At 55.5% G+C, this 26,038-nt stretch overlaps 5 protein-coding genes across 6 annotated transcripts; 1 reads left to right on the top strand and 4 right to left on the bottom strand.

The window, feature by feature from the left end:
- Positions 1-18: 18 nt before the first annotated feature.
- On the bottom strand, positions 19-4,384 carry Lrrc14 (leucine rich repeat containing 14). Its single transcript, XM_032917588.1, has 4 exons — positions 3,495-4,384; positions 1,889-2,242; positions 1,112-1,696; positions 19-1,013 (listed from the first exon to the last, which is right to left on the bottom strand). Exons 2-4 carry the CDS (start codon positions 2,215-2,217, stop codon positions 446-448), a joined length of 1,482 nt encoding a protein of 493 aa, XP_032773479.1. The 5' UTR covers positions 2,218-2,242; positions 3,495-4,384; the 3' UTR covers positions 19-445.
- Positions 4,385-4,470: 86 nt separating this feature from the next.
- On the top strand, positions 4,471-11,601 carry Recql4 (RecQ like helicase 4). The gene is made up of 22 exons (XM_032917566.1): positions 4,471-4,661; positions 4,742-4,775; positions 4,855-4,952; positions 5,142-5,282; positions 5,593-6,342; positions 6,427-6,553; positions 6,653-6,760; positions 6,864-6,962; positions 7,833-7,925; positions 8,001-8,137; positions 8,402-8,485; positions 8,555-8,743; positions 8,822-9,001; positions 9,072-9,213; positions 9,295-9,557; positions 9,707-9,953; positions 10,031-10,160; positions 10,242-10,411; positions 10,504-10,684; positions 10,765-10,924; positions 11,103-11,211; positions 11,299-11,601. The coding sequence occupies exons 1-22, from the start codon at positions 4,578-4,580 to the stop codon at positions 11,421-11,423; spliced, it is 3,651 nt and encodes a 1,216-aa protein (XP_032773457.1). The 5' UTR covers positions 4,471-4,577; the 3' UTR covers positions 11,424-11,601.
- Positions 11,585-14,052, bottom strand: Mfsd3 (major facilitator superfamily domain containing 3). 2 transcript variants are annotated; one of them, XM_032917555.1, is made up of 5 exons: positions 12,800-14,052; positions 12,364-12,511; positions 12,154-12,278; positions 11,974-12,083; positions 11,585-11,891 (listed from the first exon to the last, which is right to left on the bottom strand). In XM_032917555.1, exons 1-5 carry the CDS (start codon positions 13,479-13,481, stop codon positions 11,718-11,720), a joined length of 1,239 nt encoding a protein of 412 aa, XP_032773446.1. In that variant the 5' UTR covers positions 13,482-14,052; the 3' UTR covers positions 11,585-11,717. The 2 variants fall into 2 exon arrangements, with proteins under 2 accessions (XP_032773446.1, XP_032773437.1); XM_032917546.1 differs by having other exon boundaries at positions 12,154-12,290; positions 12,800-14,050.
- A 1,488-nt stretch (positions 14,053-15,540) lies between these two features.
- Positions 15,541-18,407, bottom strand: Gpt (glutamic--pyruvic transaminase). Its single transcript, XM_032917536.1, has 11 exons — positions 18,130-18,407; positions 17,908-17,997; positions 17,728-17,836; positions 17,484-17,617; positions 17,086-17,329; positions 16,801-16,880; positions 16,591-16,727; positions 16,332-16,506; positions 16,070-16,225; positions 15,868-15,980; positions 15,541-15,795 (listed from the first exon to the last, which is right to left on the bottom strand). Exons 1-11 carry the CDS (start codon positions 18,289-18,291, stop codon positions 15,705-15,707), a joined length of 1,491 nt encoding a protein of 496 aa, XP_032773427.1. The 5' UTR covers positions 18,292-18,407; the 3' UTR covers positions 15,541-15,704.
- Ppp1r16a (protein phosphatase 1 regulatory subunit 16A) lies at positions 15,571-25,070 on the bottom strand. Its single transcript, XM_032917522.1, has 15 exons — positions 24,058-25,070; positions 23,415-23,485; positions 23,190-23,335; positions 22,248-22,351; positions 22,050-22,174; positions 21,836-21,961; positions 21,676-21,751; positions 21,466-21,595; positions 21,153-21,315; positions 18,130-20,862; positions 17,728-17,997; positions 17,086-17,617; positions 16,070-16,880; positions 15,868-15,980; positions 15,571-15,795 (listed from the first exon to the last, which is right to left on the bottom strand). The coding sequence occupies exons 1-10, from the start codon at positions 24,317-24,319 to the stop codon at positions 20,488-20,490; spliced, it is 1,578 nt and encodes a 525-aa protein (XP_032773413.1). The 5' UTR covers positions 24,320-25,070; the 3' UTR covers positions 15,571-15,795; positions 15,868-15,980; positions 16,070-16,880; positions 17,086-17,617; positions 17,728-17,997; positions 18,130-20,487.
- Positions 25,071-26,038: the final 968 nt, after the last annotated feature.

The raw sequence follows: 26,038 nt of genomic DNA, 5'->3' as shown, positions 1-26,038 counted from the left end.
GACAACTGGCCACAGTAAGGCAACACTAGAAAAGCAGGTAAGTCTTTCCCATCCAATTAGGACACACACATCAAAAAGCCCATAAATTCACATTTCAGATACTGCACATTTGTACCTTACTCACACCCTCCAGAGCCAGGTACTAGGGTGCCAGGCAGGGTACACAGTATAAGACCCAAAGATGCCCTGGAGCAGATCATCCTAACATCTACCTCAATGTACTGCACCCCTGCTGAGGGCATAGGATGTGTCCAGGAACCATTTTCTACAGAGACACTGCAACTCAGCAGAGCCATCAAGTACATCATACAGAACAGGGGAGCACAGGCCTGAGACACCAAGAGGCAGCAGGTGAAGGATACTGCAGAAAGTAGAGGTGACTCAAGGTGTACCCAGGAGAAAGGCAAACTGCAGAAAACCTAAGACTTCACTGAGACCCTGGAGATCAGAGGTTAAAATAGTCTGCAGCCAGCCGGCCATAGATGTCTGTGGTCCAGAGTACATGGGCACGGCCTGAAGCTAACAGCAGCTGGTGTAACTCAGCTTCTACACGGGCAAACTTCTCCTCATTGATGGAGGCTTCCAGAAGGACAGAGGCAGGTGGCGGCCAAGGAAGACCCTCATAGCAGTCCACAGGGAAAGGGTGCACCACAGTACGTAGCTCAGCCTGTACCACAGAGTCCCGAAGCAGCTCTTTAAGTCCTGCCATAGACAAAGGGTTGCCATAGAGACCAAGGTATCGGAGACTGGCACAGCGAGTCAGGGTGGGCAGTGTGGCCAACAACTGGGCATCAGCAATCTGGCACTCGGTCAGCTCAAGATGCAGCAGTGTGGCTGCTACTGCCTGCAGCAGGCCCTGGAAGGGTGTCAGCTGGTTGCCTGACAAGTCATTCCCACTCAAGTCCAGCTTTTTGAGGTGGGCAGCATGAGAGCTCTGAGCCAGGAAGCGTAGGTCCTCAGGCAACAGTGCACAGAAGGCCAGCTCTAGGCTTTCCAGGGGCCTCTGCAGGGTGCTGCGGGGACAAAGGGGGTACAGAAGGGTTATGGCAGGTAGGCCAAGCAGAATGTCCTCACGTGAAAAAGGGGTGGGGTGATGGGAGGGCTCACTCACCTGAGCAGTTGATCCAGCCTGCCTGAGAGGAGAGAAGAGCCAATGCTGAGCTCTCGAAGACAGATGAACCGGCCCATCTGGGCCAGGAAGTAGCGAAAGTTGTCCTCACCATCCACGGAGGGCTGTCTGGAGTCCCCATGCACATAATGCAGCCTCAGGCTGGCTAGGTGCTGAAAGCGGGCCACATGTGGGATAATGACAGACAGGCCACGCAAGCCCAGGTTATTGAAGCGCAGGTCTATACGGCGCAGACAGCCTGCATCTAGAAGCTGTAGTAGGGCCACAGTGTTACGCATGGGCAGATCCTCAGCCCGGAGGTCCCGGCAGCAGAGCCGCAGCAGGCTGTCCACACTACTCTGGAGTGCCTCACGAAGGAATGTGTAGGAGGCCCGGTTTACCCGAAGGTCTACACGAATTTCCACGGGGACCGGTGACAGCCCTGGCTTAGCAGTCCCGACCTGCTGCTGGGCAATACAAGTTCTGGCTATCGCCGCTGTACAGTCCCACATGCTCATGGTTCCTGGATCCTGCTCCACACCATCATCCAGGAGGCCAGTCATGTCCAGTACCCGCAGTGTATGCTTCCTGTGAGCAGGAATGGGCAGAGGCAGGGAATGAGGGAGAAAGGCCTACATCCCTCCCAGCTACTTTGTACAGAAGGAACAGACAGGAGTATTCCATACTGAGCTCTCTCTGACCTCAGAACCACAGCCTAGAACCAATTCAGAGAATCTCTGCTGTACCCCTAGCCTATGGGCCCCGCAGATAAATGCGTACCTGCACACGGGCTGCGTGCCAGCCTCTGCCTCTCGAGCATGTATCCGGGCGGTCAGTCCCAGGATCACAGCCTGCATGCTTTCTGTGCTGAGCCGTTCCTGCAGCAGGGCTCGACTGCAGTGGGCACACTCCTGCAGCAGCTGCTGGAAACTGAGCAGGGGAAAGGGCCACGTGTGCACCAGCTCACGCAGCACGGCTGTCTTCTTGTCCATGAAGGCCACCTTGAACAGCAGAGGGAAGAGTTCTCGGGGCAGCAGGGGCAAGGCCTGGCAGGCAGCTGGCTGGCACTGAAGCACCTGGCGTGTGCTGAGGAACACAAGCGTGTGCATGGTGCTGGACTGGGCAGACAGCCGCCTGCAGGAGGGGAATCTTAATTAGGGAAGACAAAGCCTGGGCCAGTATCAGGCCACACCCTCCCCAAGTTGTCAGTAGTACAAAGCCCACCAAGGTATCTGACATGGAGTTGGCAGTTAGTAGAGAAGAGCTGCACAAAGGAAAGTTTCTTTGTTTGCCTTGAGATAGTCTCCCTGTATAGTCTAGGCTTATCTTGAGTTTGTAGCAATCCTCCTGCCTCTTCTGGGATTACAAGCATGTGCCATCACACTTGGCAGGAGCCATTCCTATAAGAACTTAGCACGATGCAGAGTGGACAGGAGACACAGGGTAAACAAAGTGTCAGGCAGAACACACATAGCATAGCACTGTCAATAACGTGTTTGATTATGTGTGACCTTCTCATAAATAAGCTGCTGCCCTGCAGGGCCCAACACTGATACTTGAAGCCTGCCAAATCACAATAACACAGGAACCCTTCCTCAGAAGCAAAGTAAGGGCTAGGCATGGAGCTGTACACCTAGTCTGTTTATCCTTACACAGTAACATCCTAGCTCAAAAAAAAAAAAAGAGAGAGAGAGAGAGAGGAGAAAAAAAGGGGGCTGGGAAATGCCTTTTTGTATAGTGCTTGCCAAGCGTGAGGGCTCGATTCTGACTCTATGTAAAAGCAGGATACTGGTGCCACAGCTCTGTAACCCCAGCACTGGAGTCAGAAGTCTCCTTGAAGCTTACCAGCTGGCCAGCCCAATATTGAGTTCCAGCAGATTTGGATGTTTGCTGTAAAATGGGGGTGGGGTGGGAGTGGGGGTGGAGAGATGGTTCAACAGTTAAGAGCATTTACTAATCTTGCAAAAGAACCTAGTTTGGTTTTCAGAACCAACGTGGTATGTCACAGCCTCATGTAACTGATGCAGATGCCCTCTTTTGACCAGAGGGCGTTTACATGCACATAATATATACACGTACAACAACAGGAAAGTAAATATTTTCTAAAGTGAAATAAATCCCACACCTCTCTTCCCATCAGACCCACAACAGAGAATTCCCTGAGAGCCAGTAGCCACCTCCTAACCCTCCACATGGATGTGCCCTTGGATTTAAGGAAGTCTGACACAGCTTAGTCAAGTGCCAGGTTCTGTTTTTTTCAAAAAAGGATCCTGACTACAGATGGTGTGCAGCCTCTGAGACCAAGGCCCTAAGTTCAAACTCCAGAGGTAACAGTTTTATAGGGTGTAACTAGGCACAGAAACCCCTGAGGAAAAGCAACTCTCACCCTCTGTGGTCCTTGCTTCCTATTCGGGTACCTTCTCTTCACTGAGAAACCACTGCACAGAGACACCAGGTCTTAAATTCACAGGATTCACAAAGATCCAAGCCAAAACTGCCAAAGTGTTCCAGCTGAGAAGCCGCATACAAAACACCCTGAGGCTGAATGATTCCTGCTACAGACAGGGTCAGTAGACTTCCTGTGGGCAAAACACCTTACCCTCAGAACTTCAGCTACAATTCTCACCCTATAACACAATGGAAAACCAAGGCCTAATAAGCCTTATGGAAAGCCGCAGCACGGGATAAGAGTGGGGACCAGAAAGACTGCAGAAACCCGGGGTTTGCTTACTTCTAACACCTTGTACAAGCCCTTAAGGTACCGGTCCCTGGGAAACCCCAGGTGACTACCCTTGATCTGGCTCTACCTTAAGATAATCTCGTGGGGGCTGCCTAACCGACAGGACAAGCCAATCAAGCACCTGTCATAAGAGGAAACGAAAGCAGCCGGCCTGGTCCCCAAGAAAAAATTGCTTCTGGGTGATGCTACTGCACACAGGACACAGCGGTCTCGGCGGTGATTCATATGGACGCGCACGCTCGGGTCCTTCGAGAAAAAAAGCCCGGAACTTCAACTAATCCAGGCGAGCCTGTTTTTACAGGCCGAGAACGTTCTCACCCGCCCCTAGGTCGCCCTGCGCTTGCGGCCCATTCCCGCGCGCGCAGCGGCACCTCCCGAGAATCCGCCTCAGCCGTGGCCTTCAAGCGCCAGTCCTCGTCGAACCTGCCGTCCGAATGCCCTGACCATTAACGGCTGCTGACTCTTAGCACAGCTCGAATACCAACCCCCCGGCCCCAGCTCATCCGCCCCCACTACCAAGGCCTTCAACCCCTCCCCTCGCCCAGCAAGCCTCGCCTAGCGCCGCGCAGCGCCGCGGCGCGCTGTGATGACGCAACACATCACTCGACCCGCCCCTCCAGGGTTCAAAGAATGTGCGCACCGCCCAGCGCCGCCTGTCGTCAGTTCTCATTGGCTAAGAACAGGACTTTACGACCGCGGGATATTCCTTAAACTCAAGCCCGGGCTGCCATGGAGCGGCTTGCGACCGTTCGCGCGCGGCTGCAGGAGTGGGAACGCGCTTTTGTACGGCTGCACGGGCGACGGCCAGCAAAGGTGAGGTGGAGTTAGGGTCCAGACAAGGGCGGCTAGTGAGGACTCAGGAACAACCTGTGACTGACGAGCTTCTCTCCTAGGAGGATGTGGAGGCGGCACCTGAGGAGACCCGCGGTGAGCCCTGGGCTGGTGGACCAGGGACAGGGCAAATGTTAGTGGGTGTGCCTCTGACCACCGACTTCTGCCTTCCCAGCGCTCTACCGTGAGTACCGTAACCTAAAGCAGGCAGTGCGTCAGCCCGACGACGGACACCGCGTCCAAGAGCAATCACTTGCCAAGGCAGCTGAGGAGGTATCACTTAATTCCTCCCACTCTCGCGGTCAGTGTTCTCTGGTAAAATGGCAGGAACCAAGAGCATTTGCAGCCATGCCTCCAAGGAGCAGAAAAGTTGGGTGGCCAGGCCCTTAGGGGAGGTTTTAGAGGCACTTCTGTGCCCATACTATCTTTTAAACTGGTCTAGGTTGCTACTATATACTGCAGGAACAGGAGCCAAGCTGCTGGGGTTCCCACCTGAACCGAGCTGCAACCCAGAACACACAGTCTATTCCAAAGCAGAGCCCACTGCGTTCTGTACAAGACTATGGGAAGAGGCTCAAAGCCAATCTTAAAAACACACTACAGGTAAGACATGGAGGTGAATCTAGAAACTGCCTTTGGCCCTTGGGTGGTTTGCCAAGGGCCCTTTTATGTCCAACCTTATATCAGGCGCGCGCGCGCATGCGCGTGCACGCACACGCGCGCGCGCGCGCGCGCACACACACACACACACACACACACACACACACACACACACACACACAGGCAACTGTAATAACTGGGGCTAGGCTCCTAACGGTGCCCAAGCATCTCTACTCTCAGCTTATTGTCTGTCCCAAACTGCAGTAACCCAGGTCCTGAATTCCTACTTACTGTTCTGTCTTCCCTAACATAGGCCGGACCAACCCTGAGTCGAAAACTCCAGCATCAGAAGAGATCGTTGTCCATAGTGCCCACACCAAGGCCACCAGGCCCAAAGACTGAATCCCCCTGTCCAGAACAAGCTAATGATGCTCTTCCCCAGGTTCCTGTGCCCCAGCCAAGGCAAGGCCAACTCCAGAAGCTCCAGTCATCCCTGAGCCTGAGGTTGAGTTCCCTAGACCCTGGTTGGTTAGAGAGGTGTCAAAACAGAGTTTCAGATCCTCTAGAGGTTCCAGGTGCCTGTGGGCTTGACCTGAGTGCAAAGGAGTCACAACCTCAGATGTCAGGCAAGGTGAATGTCATTGGTCCTGACATCCATTCAGAAGTATCTTCACAGAGCCCACAGGCCCTAGTCCAACAGCCAGCCCAAGTTTTGTCACAGAGCCCCAAATCCAGCAACAGTAAAGACAGGAAGCGGAAACGGAATGAGAAGGGGGAGGACTTTGCACAAGCCCAGCCCAGCAGCCAAGTAGGACCCCTGTCTGAGGGAACTGGGGCTACAGCACATGGGCAAGGCCCTCCAGGAGAACCCACACAAGTGACTGTCCCTCAGCGCCGCTGCTCTTCAAACCAGGCCAGGACAGAGAAGGCTAAGAGTGCGGCCCACCTCCCCATGTCCCCTCGGCCGGCTTCCCTAGACAGAGGGAACTATGTTCGACTTAACATGAAAACCAAATGCTTTGTACGAGTTGGGGCCAGTCGGGGCAGGCTTCTCCGAAAGCAGGTGAGATATGCCGAAAGGAACAGGCCAGCCCTCTCTCCTCCCATCCACTCCTAATTGCTTCTTCCATTTGTGGCCCTTCTCCAGGTATGGAAGCAAAAGTGGAAAAAGAAACAAGAGTGGTTTGGGAAAAGTGGACCCAGGGCCGCAGTCAAGGACACTTGTTTCCGGTGTGGGCAGTTTGGTCACTGGGCATCCCAGTGTTCCCAACCAGGTAAGCCTCTGCCTTAGCATTGGATCATTTAACCCCCGTGGGTGCTAGGGAATCACTTACACAAACGAAAGGCTCCAGCAGCTCTTAACCCTGGTCCAGGCTCCACCCTGACCATCCAGCCAAAAGGTGACAGGAATGACAAACATCCCATTTCCACCTTGGGGGAAGTAGCACAGAAGACTGGCACCACTTCCTGTAAGCACTCTGGTGAGTCAGGGGTGATGTGTGATGTGACCTGTGGCCATTATGCCAGGATGGTCTCTGTCTATTCTGGTGTTCCCATATCGCCGTCTCTTGCCTATCTTAGCAGGTGAGGAAACTGAACCTGCTGGACCAGTGCTACCGGTGCCTCATTGCCCCACACCAGTGTTACCCCTCTACCCACCAGGGCCCTTGGGACAGGTAGCAGGTGAGGGAGACTTAATGGTCCAGACTTTTTTTTTTTAAGATGTATCTATTATATATAAGTACACTGTAACTGTCTTCCGACACAGCAGAAGAGGGCATCAGATCCCATTACAGATGGTTGTGAGCCACCATGTGGTTGCTGGGAATTGAACTCAGGACCTCTGGAAGAGCAGACTCCTTATCAAGACATTGTAGTTAGTGTCCAGTTGCTGTGAAGAGACATCATTACCAAGACAACTTTTTGATTGTTGGGTTTTTGAGACAGGGTTTCTCTGTTGTAGCCCTGGCTACCCAGAATTTACTTTATAGACCAGGCTGGCTTCAAACTCTTAGAGATCTGCCTGTTTCTGCCCCCCAACCCCCAAGTGCAGGGTTTAAAGGTGTGAGCCACCACTCCCCTGGCAACCACAGCAACTCTTATTAAAAAAGCATTGGAGGGGTTGCGGATTTAGCTCAGTGGTAGAGTGCTTGCCTAGGAAGCGCAAGGCCCTGGGTTCGGTACCCAGCTCTGGGGGGGGGGTGGGAACATTGGAACTGGAACTGGTGGGACTGGCAGACTCAATGGGTTAGGAGCCTGCTTACCATTTCAGTAGCTAAACCCATTATCATCATTGTGGGAAGTAGAAAGGCAGGCTTGGTGCTGGAGAAGGAGCGGAGACCTTTTCATCCTGATCCACAGGCAGCAGGCACAGAGACACTGGACTTGGCCTGGGCTTTTGAAACCTCAAAGCCCATTCCCAGTGACACACTCCCTCTATCAAGGACACACCTCCTAATCCTTCCCAAACAGTTCGCCAAGTGGGGACTGAGTATGCAAACTTGAGCCTGTGCGGTTTATTCTCAGTCAAATCACTGTAACTTGTGTCTACAGACACCCCTGCTGAGGTATTCCAAGTCCTGGAGCAGCTAGGGCACCAAACCTTCCGCCCTGGGCAAGAGCGTGCTGTCATGCGGATTCTTTCTGGTAGGTGTGGCTGCCTAGGAACTGTACAGTCTGTCTAACCGGTTGAGCCTCATAACTGCCTCTTGTGCTATCCAGGCATCTCCACACTGTTAGTGTTGCCCACGGGTGCTGGCAAGTCTCTGTGCTACCAGCTTCCTGCACTGCTCTATGCCAAGCGAAGCCCCTGTCTCACACTGGTCGTCTCTCCTCTCCTGTCACTCATGGATGACCAGGTATGTGGACGAGCTCTCAGTAGCGGGAAAGTCTGAAAACTGACAGCCCTGGGACCCTTAGGTGCTTCTTGTTCCTGAAACACACCAGTTGACCTCTTTCTGAGGGTGACACAGCCTAATGCCCACTGTTCTCCATCTGGTTCCTTACCTCTGCTTCTCCAGGACCCAGTATCAGACGCACTTGTTTCAAGAGGGCTAAGTATCTGAGAGCATTTAGGGGAAGAGAGTAGGTTGTACTGAGCTGTGACAGCATTGTCTCTCCAGGTGTCTGATCTGCCTTCATGTCTGAAGGCGGCCTGCCTCCACTCAGGAATGACCCAGAAACAACGAGAATCTGTCTTGAAGAAGGTCAGGATGGCCCATGGATGGGGGAGTGGGCATCCATCTACACAGTCCCTCATTCTTTCTTCCCTGCAGGTACGGGCAGCCCAGGTGCATGTGCTGATTGTGTCCCCAGAGGCCTTGGTGGGATGCGGGGCTAAGGGTCCTGCCAACCTCCCCCCGGCCGCTCAGCTGCCTCCAGTCGCCTTCGCCTGCATTGATGAGGTCCACTGCCTCTCTCAGTGGTCACATAACTTCCGGCCCTGCTACTTACGTGTTTGTAAAGTGAGCTTCCGTCTGGGTCAGGGTGAGGTGGACTGGGACCCAGGTGGGCTAAGTGACTGAACACTATCCCTGGCTCAGGTGCTTCGCGAGCATATGGGTGTGCGCTGCTTCTTGGGCCTCACAGCCACAGCCACACGAAGCACTGCTCGTGATGTGGCCCAGCACCTGGGCATAGCTGAAGAGCTTGAGGTCAGTGGGTCAGCCAGCATCCCTGCCAATCTGCACCTCTCCGTGTCCATGGATCGAGACTCAGACCAGGTATGTGTGTACACACCAGGGACCCTGTCAGAAGCCCATAGCTGTCATGTTAATCATTCCCTATTGCCAGGCTCTGGTGACACTGCTACAAGGTGACCGCTTCCGTACCCTGGATTCGATTATCATTTACTGTGCTCGACGAAAGGACACAGAGCGGGTGGCTGCCCTCCTCCGGACCTGCCTGTCCACAATGAGAGATTCAAAGCCAAGAGGTAGGTACACACAGGGTTCGGCCCCTAGGAACCCTTTCCTCTGTGTGCTGGCTATGATCTCATCAATCATTGGTTTTACAGGCCGTGGCCCTGAGACTTTAGCGGAAGCATACCATGCTGGCATGTGTAGCCAGGAACGGAAACGAGTACAACAGGCCTTCATGCAGGGCCACCTGCGCATGGTAGTGGCCACAGTGGCATTTGGGATGGGACTGGACCGTCCAGATGTCCGGGCTGTGCTACACCTGGGACTGCCTCCAAGCTTCGAGAGCTACGTGCAAGCTATTGGCCGTGCAGGACGTGATGGGAAGCCTGCCCATTGCCACCTGTTCCTGCATCCTCAGGTTGGCAACCCCATCTCCCCAGACTAGGGGAGACCCAGGGTTACATTATTCCTCAGTCACTTCAGCCCCAGCTGCTATCTTGTTTTCCTGTCAGCTGCCACTCTGGGCACAAGTGCGATAGCTGTGTGCGTGTGGCTGTCCCAATGCAGGGTGAAGACCTCTGGGAACTGAGCAGACATGTCCATGCTGATAGCACTGACTTCCTGGCTGTGAAGAAGCTGGTGCAGCGTGTGTTCCCAGCCTGCTCATGCGCCCAGAGGCCTATGTCCCCACTTGAGGAAGTCAAAGAGCACAGTGGCCAACAAACATACCCTGTACTGGGACTGGCCTGCCTGGGCCATAAGCGGGCACTCCCAGTGCAGTCTACAGTACTGGCTCTGGACATGAAAGAGGAGGGTAAGGAGCCATGCGTGATAGGGGTTACAGGGAGAGGCTGCTGCTGCCACACCTCCTGAGCCTTTCTCTGCCTCTAGCCATTGAGACTTTGCTGTGCTATTTGGAACTACACCCTCGGCACTGGTTGGAGCTGCTGCCATACACCTATGCCCACTGCCATCTGCGTTGCCCTGGGGGCAGTGCCCATCTGCAAGCTCTGGCCCACAGGTGAGCATATCTCACCCCAGGGAGGAGAAAGATAAAGAATCAGGGCAGCTGGCCACATACTCCTTTGTTCCTTGGGCACAGGTGTCCCCCTTTGGCTGCATGCTGGGCCAAGTGGCCACCTAAAGACACAAGTCAGGGTAGCAGCGCCTTAGAGTTTGATGTGGTGGAACTGGCAGACTCCATGGGCTGGGAGTTGGCCTCTGTACGGCAGGCTCTCCACCAGCTGAAGTGGGACCCAGAGCCAAAGAAAGGTATGCCCACCACTACCCTGGCCTGGGCTGTGCTCCCTTCTGACTGACACACTAGCCAGCTGTGCCCTTCCGACTGACACACTTGCCGACAGGTGCACCACAGGGCACAGGAGTGCTTGTGGAGTTCAGCGAGTTGGCCTTTCACCTGCACAGTCGTGGGGACCTGACAGATGAGGAGAAGGACCAGATCTGTGACTTTCTGTACAGCCGTGTGCAGGCTCGTGAACACAAGGCCCTGGCCCACCTACACCGAATGTCCAAGGCCTTTCAAAGGTGAGAAGGAGGTAGGCAGTGGGTAGGTATACCCGTTCTGACCCCATGGGCAACTCTTGACAGGTCTGTCTCGTACACAGTGTGGCATTTCCCAGCTGTGGACCCTGTTTAGAGCAGTCTGACGAGGGGCACAGCAATCGGGTGAAGACCCTGGTCAGCTACTACTTTGAGGAGGAGGAGGAGGAGGAGGAGGAAGAAACTATGAAGGATCCTCAGGATCCAAAACCTGGGCAGACCCAGGTAAGTGCCACACCTCCGAGGACAATTCCTAAAGCCAGGGACAGTGATGTGTCCCCATATAACGCTGACCCCACAGTCCAGCCCCTGCTTGGCTCAGGGTCTCCTTGGCTGCTCGGGATGTGATTTTATGTAACGTGCTGTGGAGGCTCAGGTGAGGTCACGTGCTATCCTCTCACAGCTTCAGGATTGGGAGGACCAAGTTCGCCGCGATGTCCACCAGCTCCTGTCCCTGAGGCCAGAAGAAAAGTTTTCAGGAAGGGCTGTGGCCCGCATCTTCCATGGAATTGGTGAGGGCTGCAGGGTTGCCTGATGTCAGCAGGGGATGGGCATTAGAGCCAGCTGAGTCCTCAGGCCTGTGTTTCCCTCCACCCTAGCAAGTCCATGCTACCCAGCCCAGGTGTTTGGGCAGGACCGGCGCTTCTGGAGAAAGTACCTACACCTGGACTTCCACGCCCTCATGCACCTAGCCACAGAGGAGCTCCTGCTCAGAGGCCGATGACCACCGAACATGGGAGGGGCTACATGAGGGGGCATGGGGCAAGCCAGACTGTGCCACTCCAAGAGGGTGTCAGGCTCACGAAGGCAATGATGTGGCCATCACTGACTGTCAGGCAGAACCTTCTGGCTGCAGGAAGGGGATAAGAAGATCCAAAATACAGATAAAGAGCATTCAGTAACTTTATGTGCTTTCTGGGAACACAGCCCTCGGTTTGCGGATAGCTGCATTTCTGTGTCCTGGCCGTCCAGGCCATCCAGAGCTTCACTGGCTTTCCACACAACCCTGAGGTCCAGCTCAGGTCAGGTTACTGGGTGCCAGGCGGAGATCCAGAACGGGCAGGGCTGAGAGTACAAGGAAGGCAGCGAAGCAGAGATGGGGGCCCAGGCCATCAGCCAGCACTCCAGCCAGGGTGCCTGGTAGCAGCTTGCCCAGCAGTTCTAGCGTGGCCAGGAAGCTATAATGTGTGGCCTGAGAATGGTAATGCCGATCAGGGAGGGCCTAGTGACCCCTACCCCTGTACTCCCTGGGCACCCCGACCCTGCCCTCTTACCTGCAGGGCTCTGGGTGCCAGCTGGCTACAGTGCATCATCACAGTGAATGTGGCAGTAGTGACCACACCCCCCAGAAATTGTTGTAGACATAGGCTCAGCAAAGCTGCTCCTGGAAGGACAAAAGTAAATGGGATCCCAGGTTCCTGCCCCCTACCAGTGTCTTCAAGGCCACCGCTTACCTCTCATGACTGTGCCAGGGTCCAAACTGGCCCCTGGGGTGTTGAGGTGGAGGAGCAGAGCGGTCTGGCAGGCCAAACCCCCAAGTCGAAGCTGCAGCACTGACCTCAACAGCTTCAGTGGCTGCCTGGGATGGGAACTGAGAGATGTTATGGTGAGATTACCTGGGACATGGGTGAGTTAGGGTCAGGCTAGGGTTGGGGAGTGCTTACCAGTGCCTGGCCAGTAGAGCCCCACCCAAGGAGGAGCCAGCAATGGAGCAGGTCGCAGCACCCAAGCCACTCCACAGCCCCAAGTCTGAGGCAGAAGCACCATGGTCCAGCAGGAGAAGTGGAAACAGGCTGCCAGCACCCTGCTCACCTACAGGAGACCATAAGCAAGGATGGCCCCATTCTTTCTTCCAGGAGCCTCAGTACTCCAACCAGTCTGGCCCCTGGTCCCCTTCATTTTCATGGGCCCCAGATGTTAAAAGAGAAAGGACTGGGCACTGGCTGGAGCTGAGGGTAGTTAAGAGGTGAGACAAAACTGAGCTGCAGAACTCTGCACTGATCCTCCAGAATAGGGCAGTCCCTTGTGTGGGTTTCTCCAAGTCCTAACTTGGAGTTAGGATTCCAGGCTTGATGTTACCTAACTCCACGCCTCACTCACCCATCTTGTAGGTGAGCACAAAGCCTGCTGTCCAGAGGGTCCCAGGCACAGCCAGCAAATCTTGTAGAAGATAGGAGGTGTGGGGTGTATGCTCTGAGACCTGAGGCCTTGACAGCCGGCCCAATGCTGGTGCAGCCCAGGCTAAGGCAGCAGCCAGCCAGTAGGTGGCAGTTAGAAGCAAGAAGAGCAGTGGCCAAGAGAGGGTGGGGAAGAAGACCAACAGTCCACCCCCAGCCAGTGCTGATCCCAGCTTGTAAGCTACCACCTGTACAGTGTTCCCGGGTCCCAACTCCTTTGGCTCTAGGAGTTGCACAGCGAGTGTGTCCAGAGCCACATCCTGCACTGCTGCACCCAGATTCAGCAGCAGTAGCAGCCCCATCACGGTGGTAGGTAGCCCTGTCTGGCCAGCTTGCGGAGGAGGCAACACAGCCAGCAGTCCACACACGAGGCCCAGGCACACTGTGCTGAATGTTAACCAGACCCGCGGGGTGCCCCGCCTGTCCACCAGCGGTGCCCACGCCAGCTTTAACAGCCAGGGAGCATACAATCCCTTGGTCAGACCCACGCGCGTTAGAGAGAGGCCACGGGCCCGCAGTAAAATGGGAAGCAAACTGGACTGCAGTCCATAGGGCAGACCCTGCACAAGATAGAGGCCGGCCAGCGGCAGCAACTTCCCATGCATGGTCAGCTCGTGGTAGAATCAGATGGCTCAGGATGAAAGGTCAGGATCTGGTCCTCCTACATAGGGCCGGGGACAATCAGGCTGGAATCCCGACACGCACACTGGGGCCCAGATACCCCGGAAGTACCGAAGCTGGGAGAAAAATGCAGAGCAACAGACGGGTCCTATCGCGTGGTGGGCCTGCAGACTTGCGCAGCCCATAACTACCAGCATGCTTTGCGCAAGGATCAGGCCGTGGGAGAGGCGGGGCAACATGGGCTGAGGGTGGAGCCAACTCCCTATTAATCTTCAATTGGCCTAAAACCCGAACGCCAAATGTCAAGCAGGTTACAGATACCTACACAGACCCGGAACATCTGCTCTGGCGCCCCTGGTGCCAAACCTGGGCATGACAGCCTGCTGCTCACATTCCCAGCAGGCGGGTGTGAGTGGCTGGGAAGGAAGCTGAGGTAACAGGCTGGTCTCAAAGATATCTTCCTGTCTGCTCAATGGTTACCAGATTCGGTCCAGAAGAAGCATTTCTTTTTAAGTTTTTTCTTGGGTGTGGGGGTGTGGGGTGGAGGAGTAGGGAGTTTGGACAGGGTCTCTTTGTAGCTCTGGCTGTTCTGGAATTTACTATGTAGACCAGGCTGACCTCAAACTCTTCCTGCCTCTGTCTCCCAAGTGCTGGGATTAAAGGCATGCGCCACCATGCCCAATTTCCGAAGCTTTTCTAATACTCAGCTCACAGAGGAGTCAATACTTTGCTCCACAATGCATCTAGCACTGCTCCTCATATACCGTGCTGAGACTGTGGCTTCAGAGCTGCCCTTCCCCACCCGCCAGGTCAGTGACCACAGAAGCAGGCGTTTTGTGGGAAAGGGCAGGACCCAGTCAGCTATTGCCCATGACCCCCTTCCTTCCAGGTATTCAGTGAGGGTAGTCCGTCCAGAGCATGTGACTCTGGTTCTGCAGGGAAGGGTCATGCCCAGCCTCCCCTTCTCAGAGTTGTGCCCTCCCAAGTCCACAGTAAGACTGTTTGTTGAGTGAGACCTTGGGTTAAGAACTGACTCCATAGTAGACAACTGGTTGGCACTGCTTTTGTGTTTGGACAGTGTCCAAGCCCTAGCATCCCGGCACTGCCTTGCTCCCATTGAGGGAATGTCCTGTCACTTCCAGATATTCTCAGGATCCAAGTGTTCATATCTATAAAATGGGTTCTACTTGGGGCATGGTTGTAAACCCCTATCATTTTAGCTATTTGGGCTGAGGCAAGAAGAACATGAGTTTAAGGTTGACCTGGGTACCATAGCAAGACCACTTCTTAAAACTGAAAAGGGGTGGCAGGCAGGATATAGTTCAGTGATCTTAAATTCAACCCCTAGTACCACAAAACTTAGGGGAGGGAGGACTGCTTTGCCTACCTCAGAGGGACACTGCAGACCAAACAAGTGGACCCCAGCGGTATCTACTGTGCACAGGGCTCGTCTCTTCCTGAGCCTCCCACTCCAGGATGTATGTGTCCTTCCATTAGCACCCATCTGCCCCAAAGGTTCCTATACATGCTTTGAAAAGGATCTCCCCTGCTCTGCTCTGCCCGAGGTGGGTGCCACCCAAGCCCTTGCTGTCGGTCCTAACTTGTAAGAGCTTAACAACTCCATCCTGCGGTTGGCACAAGAAGTGCCAGAACTCTGGACACATTGCTGTGTCCCAGAGAAAGGTTACTGTCTCTGATGCAGCCTCTAAGGTCTCTTCCCCTTGGAATTCCCTGAAACCTCCTCCCCTCCCAAGTGGTTCTGGAGTGGCCCTAAAAGGCAGACGTGGAGCACATCTGCCATCACCCTCTTTACTGGTATAGTATGTTGGTTGATTTTATTTAACTGGTCATCACGTTCCCCACACTTGAGACCGTAGCGAAGACCTAGCACACAGATGCACCTGTCTCAAGCCAAGTGGATGACTGATAATCGGAGGGCCCTTTCCTGGGAGCCATCCTTAATAACTCCTCTAAATGCCGTTTCCAGTGTCCCTTAAGTGGAGTCTGTGTGTCTACACAAAGCCAATCAGGTAAGTGAAAAGCTGGGGTCACCCAGGCAGCCACTTCAAATCGGGCTGACATCAGATTTATTAGGGACTCGCAGGGACAGTTACCGAGACCCTAGACGAAATCAGAAATACTGAGGGCTCCCAAGGACCCTCGGTTTGTTGCGTCAGAGACTGTCCAGTGTGGCCCTAGCAGTGGCTTCAGGAGTACTCATGGGTGAACTTGGCATGGAAGTGCCTGAGTTTTTCCAGTAGCAGCCGCAGTTTCTCCATGGGGGGCAGAATGGTCATCCTGAAAAGGACAAATGGTCAGCGTGGACCACAGGCCCATTTGTGGCAGGGTCAACACAGAACAAGGTCTCACCGGAAATGATAGGTGCCCTCCTGCTGCCCAAAGCCACTCCCGGGCACAACGCAGATGCCAGTCTCTTCCAGGAGGCACAGGCAGAAGAACATGTCAGGGGCCAGGCCCAGTTCCTGGGGGTCAGGAGGGGAGTCAGGTCACAGCCTGGCACCCAAGCAGGCCCACACCCTGCTCAGCCCCCACAAGGCACTGTGCTCCCCACCTGAGCACGCTGCACCGCTTTCAAGGGCAGCTGCACTCGAGGGAAGGAATACATGGCGCCCTGCACTGGGTTGCAGCGGATCCCGGGAGCCTCATTGAAGACCTGCTCCGTGAGCTTAGCCTTGGCTGCCAGTTCAGCCAGCACCTCCTGTCTCTCCTGCAGTCACGGGAAGTAATTATGGAAGAGGGTTTCAATCTGTCCCTCTATAGTCCCACCCAAAGCTGGATCACCAGATATCTTTGGCCTGGTCTGGTCTGCTCACTGCTTGAAACTGCTTGAAGGACGGCTCGGAGGGTGTTGGCGGACTGACCACCATGTCCATCAAGGCCTGGCCTGGCACTGGTGGACACAGCCGCACACTCATCAGCTTCCCCATCTGTTTCTGCACCTCAGCATCCATGTTTACCACCTCCACATAGCCACCACGAAACCCGCACCTGCCCGGAGAGCGTGAGTCGAGGCTGGTCTGGGAGAAGTCCGCTACCCTTCCCACCTTCCCCACCACCTGAGCCTGTACGCACTCGCCCATGTAGCCCTTAGAGACTGAGTGGAAAGAAGCAAGCTCCTGCTGCGTGGAATACGGTGGCCCCATCTCCATGAGCACCTTCTTGAATGAATGGAACTGAGAGCCCTCGGCATACACGTTGTCCTGGTATACCTGTAGGGGCGGCAGTGTCATTCAGGCTGGCTGCTGAGCTGCTGCTCACCGTTCTGTGTGCACCTGTGCATACCTCATCAGCCATCAAGAAGAGTCCCTCTTTGAAAGCAAAGCGGATTACGGCCTCGATGCACTCACGGGTCTGCACCTGCCCTGGAATGTGGAGGTGCAACACTGAATGGAAGGTCAGCCATGGGCAACAGAGAGCCAAGCTCAACTGTGCTCAGCCCAGGAGCACTTGGGGTAGGAAAGCAAGGGCAGGTTCTGGAGGAAGAGGCGGGGCGGGCAGGCAGGAGCACAATGAGGCGGCGCTTGCAGGGAAGAGTGAAACAACATGGGGCGGAGCACGTAGGTTTACCAGTGGGGTTGCCGGGGTTGATGACGCACAGTACTCGAGGGCAGCAACGGTCACGTGCCTGGCACAGAGCGCGCCGCAGCTCTGCGATGTCCAGAGCCCAGGCGCGCTCTTCGTCCAGGTAGTAGTCCACTTGCACGGCGTCCAGTTCAGCCAGCGCAGCTGAGTACAGTGGGTACTGAGGAATGGGAATGAGTACACCCGTTCGTGCACGGCCCTCGCCAGATACCAGCAGCTTGAGCATTGTCTGTGGGCGAGATAGGGAGCAGAGCGTTAGTGCAACCAGGGTTGCACGCCCCACCCCGCCCCCACCGCCGCCCATTGCTGACGCTGCTGCACCAGACTCAGCCCCATCTAGCCTCACACATAGGGCTACTCTGGCCTGGCCTGGCCTTCCCTACCACGATGGCATCGCTGGCCCCTGTGGATAGAAATATGTTGTTCGGGTCTGCGGGGATGCCTCCGTCTCTTCTCTCAATGTATTGCGCCACATCCTCCCGGATCGGCTGGATTCCAGAGCTAATGCTATAGGCACCTTTAAAGGGACAAGCCAGTGAGGTGGGGCAAGTCCTATAACCTTCCCAAGGGGCTCAACCCTCTCTGCCCCTCCTTAAGGCTTATACTCCGCCTACAGCTGGCACTCACCCAGGCTGTGGCCCCCGCAGGCCTGCAAGATGCGTTCTGCCCTTCTCTTGGCATCCTCTGGGAAGTCAGGACTGCTCAGAAGATTGGGGTAGACACAGAGGGCCAGGACCTGGAAGAACCAAGTACTGAGTCCAGGGCAGTTGGGGGACGGGGAGTAACCACAGGCTACAGCAGCCTAACCTGGCGGAAGAAGGTGATGGGTCTCTGCCCCATGGCTTGTGCATCCCCAATGTTGGCACGGATGACCTCAGTAAACGGCTTCTTCACACCCTGGAAAGAAAAAAAGCAGGCAGTGAGACTGGACACAACCACCCCACTGCCTTTGTCCCACATTCCACCAGGCTGGGGACGACCTCAGCAACCCAAGTTTAGGAGAAGAGCAGTAAGTGGCCCAAGGAATACCTGACGCAGCTCCTGCTCCAGCTCCAAGGCACGCTGCACAATGGGTCCTCGAACTGCATACTCCACCCTCCGCACACATGGGTTCATAGTGTCCAGAGTTAGCACCTTTCCCTTCAGCCCATTCCTTGAAGCCTGGCTTTGATCATTCACCCGTGAGGCCATGACTGCTCAAACCAGGCAGGATGCTGGTTCAGAAGGAGAAGGGTCCAGTGGGGAAATCAGGCTGGGAGTGGGAAAGTCTGCGAGAGGTAAGACAACACCCTTCACACTGCAGCCTTTTGGCCCTACTGAAAGGGGCAGAAAAGCCTGAAGGAACTGGAGCACCCAGGGCCCCGCCCCACCAGTCTGGGCACAGATCTGCCCCAGGGAGCCAGAGGGAGTTGGTAAGGCAGCAGGCGGGGCTTGGGGCGAGGCCCAGTGCCGCCTAGTGTCCCCACGAGGTAGCAGGAGACCCACTTGGGGAGTAGGGACAGACGGATGGTTCAACATCTGACACACTGGAAACTAGGAGAAGAGAGCGTTCAGTGTCTGGGACTGCTAAGAGCAGGACCAGGGACTACTGGAGATTTATCCTAGCAAGGCCCAGCTAAGGCCTAGCCCTCTCCGACCTGATACACACCCCATCTTTCCTTAAGCAAGTGGACTTGTCTCCTAGGTAACTAAGCCAGGCCTTAGGAATCTGGGGAGCACTGGGGGGAGGGAGAAAGAGGTTCAGTCTCTGGGTTCCATGGGGACTGCTGGAGTGCTATGGTTGGACCTTGGTCCCTGAAGAGCCACTGCAAGGGTTTAGGGGGAGGGGAAGAGACTGGAGAGGGGACAGCTAGTTCTGGACACACCTCACCCTGGACTGCCCTCATGCCCTTTCAATACACATCAGCCTGAGAGGGTGCCCTTAGGTCCACAGCCCAGGCCAAGGGTAACTAAGTCCCTACCCTGCTGCTCCTAATTGGTGGAGAGAGCAGGAAGTGAGCTCTGATAGGCCCACAGTGCCCCACGCCCACTGGCCTTGCAGGAAGCGTATAGACACGCTCAGCCCTGGTCATCTAAGCCCTTTGACCTATCTATGGCTCAGACTGAGGGCTGGGGAGACTGACTTCTAAGCTGGGTAGCAGGCAGCTAGGAAGGCATGAGGTGAGCCTTGATCCCTCTGTCCCTGGAGGCTCGAAGAAATACCACAGCAGGTCCTGGAGTGGGGACACACTCACCTCTGCTCTCTTGGCTCTGATGCCACAGTAGCCTCCCAGCTCAGTGGCCTCTCTCTGGCCCTCAGGACACACACAGCACAGATTAAGATAGGCCTGGACCTGGCAGGACCTGCCACTGCCTGCCTCTTACCAGCAGGACCCAAGCAGCAGTGGTAGCAGGTGGACCTCAGGCAGCAGCAGCACAGCCCTACTCTAAATTTAACCAGCGGTCGCCACCAACCCTCCCCCAAGCCCTTCCAAGGACACTAACCATCCAACCACAGGTGCTAGAAGAAGGACAGGCCCTGGGGATGGACACCAGGCTGACCAGTTCAGTTCCCATGTGACCGGGTAGAGATGGCCATGCAAAGCCAAATGCAATGGCCATGATCTAGAAGTGCCTTCTTCCCTCTAGCTTGAGGCCCCTAAAGGGCCCCTCTCACTCTGATACACTGTGCTAGCCAGCACAGCCAGAGTGGCCAACTGCTTGTCACCTATACCAGCACAGGCGGAAGCTGGCAGACATGCCCCAGGATCAGGGCTTCACGCCAGAAACTGAGACCATGACCCTGGGAAGGACCTAACTAAAGCCAGGCTTCTGCCTGTTTCCCCTGCTGGCTCTGACCACCCTGTGGAAGATACTGTATCCCTTCCAGCCAGGGTCCCTGTCCCACTCCATCACCCATGAAGAGTTTTCTCCAAAGTGCCCTGCTGCTTTCAGGAAAGCAAAGGGTTACAGGAGCCTCCAAGAAGCTGAACCATGGGAGAGGTGGAGGCTGAGGCTGGGCTTCTTGCCTGTGGCCTTAAGCTTTCCTCCCACAAAGGCTGGGGCTGACACCTGCAAGCCCCAGCATGCACCTGTCTACAAGTTTGGGTGCTCCGGGCATGGGTGGCTCCTAACCAGTGAGACACATGGGAAGAAGGCTCAGTGGCAAACAGCCTTTATCAAGAGTCACAAAATAAGCAGTCTGTGGCCTAAGGCCCGTAAGTAGAGCTCTGCATAGTCCGTCCCTGAGCAAGGTGGCCAGTGTCCTGGGCTGGGAGGGCGATGGGGCTCTGTGCCAGCTCCCCTACAGCACTGGGGTATGTGCTGAAGTGGATCACCAGGCCAGAGATCATGAGGAAGCCCTGGCTGGGCAAGGGGTTGAACCCTGCCATACTGAGGAATCACATTTCACATGAGCAAACAGCATGGCCTCTTTTCCACAGACGCCTCCTCCGAGGGGGCAGTGAGCTTGAGCAGGGGTGGGTCTCCACTTGTGCTGAAGCCACACTCAGGCTGGGAAGTCTCGGTGTCGACAGACAGGCCAGGCTCACAGGTCCCGGGCCCTTCAGGGGCAGGCCGCTGAAGCTTCGCAGCTGCTCGCTGTCGTTTAAGCTCTGCCAGCGTGTGGTGAGCCTTGTCCCGGATGAGGGCATCAGGTGAACAGCTCTCCTCAGGACTCAGATGATAGGAGACACTCCGATCTAGACGCTTGGAGTACAGGTGTCTCCCTGGGGGCGCCCCTACTTGGCCATTGTGTGGTCTGGCCACCTCAGGGCTGTCATCCTGTGGGCAGAGCCAAGACCCCAGAGGCCATGAGGAGATGCTCGTTCTCACCTACACCAGCCTTGGGCTCCAAGTTGTGTGAAGTGGTGGTAGAGGGACAGATGTGAGCGTGGGAGGGTTGTGAGCGTGGGAGGGTCAACAGCGTGTACCTGAGTACCCATCTAGAAGCACGGGTCACTGGAGCTACCACCTCCACAGGGGCCTCACTAGGATGCCCTAGGCACTAAATGATCACACACACACACCGAGACTGGTGGGGATATGGGACAGGACGGACTCAGCATGCTCACCTCTGGGGCCTGCAGCCGGAGTTCAGCATCTGTCTGCCTGTCCTCATCCTCGAGAGGTTCTGGACTGGTGACTGGTGGCTGTTGCCACACAATGGCCTCTTGGGCATGCTCCTTGCGATACAGGTTGGTGCGATGTGTCAGGCTCACTCGCCTCACCACCTTCCTGTGGGGGAGGATGTTGAGACACCATCATCCATCTCACAACCACTGCCCACTAATGCCAGTGGGGCTCCACTGCCAGCTGATGTCCACGGGGCGGGGGTGGGGAAGCCGAGGTCTCGGCAGGTGACTGGTGACCACAGCAGAGGCTTACCCGCGGCTGCCTGCACTAGAGGTGCGGCGGCGCAGCAAGGAGCGCTGGCGGCCCTGGGCGCGCAGGAGTGCATCCTGTTTGTGCTTGAGCTCCAGCAGTTTGGCTCTTACCTCCTCATCACCACACACATCTGAGGAGAGATGGACAGAGGTGTCGCAGGCATGTTCATGGCCACTCCCTTCCCTCAGATGTAGGCAACCCCACACTCACCAAGGGGTGTCTCGTCCACCAGAGATTTTCCATTCAGATCAGCCCCATGTGCCACAAGCAATTCTACCAGGTGTACCTGCAGGCAGCCAGCAGCAGCTGCTTGGCTGAGGGCTCTAGCTAGAGCCAGGAACCTACCCTCTCCCTGCTCCTGTGTACTCACCTGGCCCCAGTAAGCTGCAGCATGCAGAGGCTCCCAGCCATCATGGTCCTTAGCACTCAGGCTAGCTCCTTGCTCCAGTAGCAGGGTAGCCACCTCACTGAACCCATTAGCAGCGGCGATGTGCAGCTGCGGGCAGACCACTCAGCTCTGAATCCCTGAACCCCTTCCAAGTACCTGCCCCAGGACAAACATCCCCAAGTGACTGAGTTCTCACCAGAGTGGCCCCGTGATCCAAAGGGTCATTGAGGTTGGCCCCAGCATGCAGGAGGTTCTGGAGGTCATTCAGCATGCATAGCTCTGGCACTGCCCGGGCCTCCTCAATGCTGTCCTGGGTGATACCTGAGAAGCAAGCTGGCTCAGAGAAGGCATGACCTAGGGCACCACCCCCTGCAGGCAGGCACAGCACACTCACCACGATTGGCCATGGCAGTCTCGAGGTAATCCAGTGTCTGTTCATCCTCACACAGGTCGTAGGGCATATTCCCATCTGTATTGACCGCAAGGAGATCTGCACCACTACAAAGAAGATAGACAAGCCACCAGCCTCAGCCACCATACAACAGCTCCTCAAACCCCTTGCATCAAGTTTCCCCTCAATGGCGGCCTCAGCCTAGCACTGTCTTTGGGAAGAGAAGGCAGGAAGGAAGAAAACAAAGCCCTAGCTCCTGCAAGAAAAGCTGGCCTCGGGCCTGACTACTACCCTCTACTAAACCCTGTCTTCAAGCTAGACTTAGCAACCTCTATCCAACCTGTAGTCTTTATTCTTCCAGGCCTCAGGTTTATGACCCCTATCTCCCCCATAAATATAGTAGAGGCACTTGTGGATGTGCAAGGGCTCTGGGATGCCTACAACACAGAAGAGGTGCCAAGGCATGGTGGAAGAGCAGATCTAGACAGATGCCTGTAGTCCAACACCAGCTTCAGACGGAGCCCCAGAGAGAGACCTGTTAGCTACACACCCCTGATCTATCACTAAGGGCTACACTCATCTGTTCACACAAGGATGACCAAGCTTCTATACCTGACCTAATGGAGATGCTCCTAAATCTAGTAAAGCCACTAGCTTCCTCTGCTCCACCTTAGGGGTAAAGGCCTCTTTTGTATCCAGGCACTTCCTCCTAGACATGGCTGGTCTCCTCATTCCCCTTCCCTCCTTTAACAAGTCCATCCTCAACACTGACCAAATGGCATTTGACTATGGAGAGGCCCTTGGTCCAGAGTTAGAAGTCTAGCCTGCCAGGCAGACCAAAGAACCCTCTGGGATCCCAGGTAGGGTTGACAGAAAAGGTAAGGACAGAAGAAGCATCCCAGATGGGTCATGTGAGCCACCATGTGTATACCCAGCAGGTCCTACCGTGAAATAAGGAGTTCCACCAGATGCAGATGGCCGCAGGTAGCTGCCGCATGCAGAGGTGTCCAGCACTCACTGTCTCGAGCATTGACATCAGCCCCAGCCTCCAGGAGCTGCTGTACCATCTCTTGGAAGTCATCAATGCAGCACTGCAAACAAGCAACCTAAGCCCCAAACCCTGATCCCCAGCTAGGCCAGGCAGCCCACCCCACTCCTGCCGGCGCTTACCTGGTGCAGTGCAGTCAAGCCATCCTCATTGGACAGGTTGGGGCTAACCCCACTGGTAAGGAACTGGCGGACTGCAAGAAAAGGAAGGCAGGAAGGGTCCTCAAGAGATACCAGGTGCCTCTTCCCTCAGGCCCAAGAAGCTACAAGCATGGGGCACAGTGAAGAGAAGAGAGCCCACTCAAGTTAGACTTGTCTTGGTACTGGGAAGACTAGGGGAAAGTCAAAGCAGGGCCAGGGAAAGTGTGTAGTAGTGCCAGGCCATGTGTGTTCTAAGACCCACTCCATCTCTAACCAGAAATGAACAACGCTGTCCTACTCTCCAGAGTTGGGGCTTGGAAGGCATACATAAAGGGAAGATTCGTGGGACACACTGTTGAGAGGCATGAGACTTCAGTATTAGATTTCTCTGCAACCTCCGATGTGTCTACCCGTGGTCCAGCCCTCCTATGACCTGACTCCTCACAGAAAGACCTCTTGCATCCACCCCTACTAAGGACAGTTCACTATCAGTATCAGAGCTGTAGCTGGAGCCCAGGAGCTAGAGACAGTTCTAGGTCTAGTTCTGAGCCAACACCAAGCAGGGCCACACCCAGACAGGTGGGAGTGCCTGCTGTGCTCTGCCCTAGGACTCAAGCACACTCACCTTCCTCCAGGTCGTTCCGGGCAGCAGCCTCCAGAAGGGCAATGCTGGGAGGGAAGCGGACCTGCTTCTGAGGCTTGAGGCCAGCCACCTCCTTCCTTGGCCGCTCCCCATGGCCCTTCTTGTTACCATGGGCCTCCTTCTCAGCCTGGGCCCACATTTTTACCTGCTGGGCACGTCGCTTCTGGGCATGCTTCAGCCGCTCCTGGGTGCTCATCCTGCCTACCATGGGCATCTCTGCCAGCAGCTCCAGGTGCTCGGCCATGGTGGTGGATGTCTGCCCACAGGACGTCTTGGGGCACCACGATTTGGGTTTGGGGGGCCAGGACAAGCCTGAAGGGTGGGGCAGCTGGCTGGACTGGCACCCTTGGGGGCATCCCCTTTCTGAGACTTGGTGCCCTCTGTCCCTGGCAAGGCTGAGATGGGAGGCCCCACACTGTGACCAGGCCCAGCTGCCCTAAGGGGCAGAGCCCAGCCAGGGAGGACAGTGTGGCATGGGGTGGGGTGGAAGGTGTGTAAGTGGGGATGCCTGCAGTCGTTCCCCAGGCAGGACTGACACCTCAAGTGTTCAGCTGGCCGGGCCTCTGTACACAGCGCCTCGCCTCCCTCTTGGGGTCAGGGTGCACAGCCTGTGGGAAGTAGCCCTAAGACCTGGCCGGCCTCAGTCCAGGGTCTGAAGCTAATTACCCAGATAACAAAGTTCCAGCTTCCTGGCACCCTGCCTAGGACAATGGAGGGCAGGGCCAATCAGCAGCAAGGCCCTGGCGGCCCCTGGGAGCCTCTGCTCTTCTTCCATGCTGGCTGCCCTCAGTCCTCTGGCTGGTTTTTCAGTCAGCACAACAAGGTCTAACAAGCTATGGCAGCAAAGGCCAGGGAGTATGGTCAGTCCTGGGATTCCAGCCTCCAGCGTCCAAGGGTAACAATCTCTAGGCAGCTAGGAGACAGGAGGTCTGTCAATATTTTCTCAGGGGAACCTCCCCTCCAGCCGTCACACACACACCTAAGGAGTAAATACGAATAAGGAAACACGTCAAGGTCAGCTCATGGGAAGAGGCTCTGAGGCAGCCCTGAGTAGAACCCATCCTATCCCCCAGCACACTGACGTCAACAGTATATGGGGGTGGGGGGTTTCCTCTGCTTTACTCCTCCCCAGTAACTAGGGAAGAGTGGGGCATCGGCTATTTCAGGGCTTACCCATCCCTTTCAGACGGGCTGTGCATTGTAGACAGTAAAGCAGAGCTGGCTGGGCTCTCTAGGGCTTGCATAGGACTGCAGACTCTACTGACTGAGTTTCCTGTAGTTCACCATCTGCCTTGCTCCCATCAGGAAGCCAGCTCAGTCCAGTCACTATTTCTGCTATGAGTGGCACTCAGCTGAAGTCACAAGGACCCTAGTATCCTCAGGGAAGAGGACTTAAGAGCTGTCTCCCCTGCCACCATCATTGGACAAAAGGAAAGACACCCTGATGTCCTTGTCTTATAGAAGAGAAATCAACCCAAGGACAGCAACCACTTCTCAAGCAGAAGACGTGCTGGCTGTTGTTTCTCTCATCTGAGCATGTACGTGTGGAGACGGCTCTCTGTCCGCTGCTGGGAGATGAGCAAGACTTCTAGCCACTCCAGGCTGCCCAGGAGGCCCTGTCTTCCCCAGTGCATAGTCCTAAACCCTGGTGGCCCACCTTCATGACCTTTTTGGAATTTGCCTGAGGATAAACTCTTATGTGATCTAGGATATCACCACAAGGGACCCCAGTAAGCCTGAGCTTAACCCACACATGCAGCCCAGTGAAATGGTTCTTACTCTAAGGGTGTTCCCCTAGCAGGCTGAGCTCTAAGCGTTCCATTCTGATTCCAGGAGCTGTCTACATGGCTTCCCCCAAGAAGCCAGCCTCAAAGGGAACAGGCCAGCTAAAAGCCAGTGGGCTCTTCTGAAGTTCTAGGAAAGAGCAACTCTGGCAAGATCTGAATCTTGGCTGACCCAGCTG

Source organism: Rattus rattus, chromosome 1 (assembly GCF_011064425.1).
Source record: "Rattus rattus isolate New Zealand chromosome 1, Rrattus_CSIRO_v1, whole genome shotgun sequence".
Lineage (NCBI taxonomy): Eukaryota > Metazoa > Chordata > Mammalia > Rodentia > Muridae > Rattus > Rattus rattus.
The sequence above is the reverse complement of the archived record's forward strand: the minus strand, read 5'-3'. Positions and strand labels throughout refer to the sequence as shown.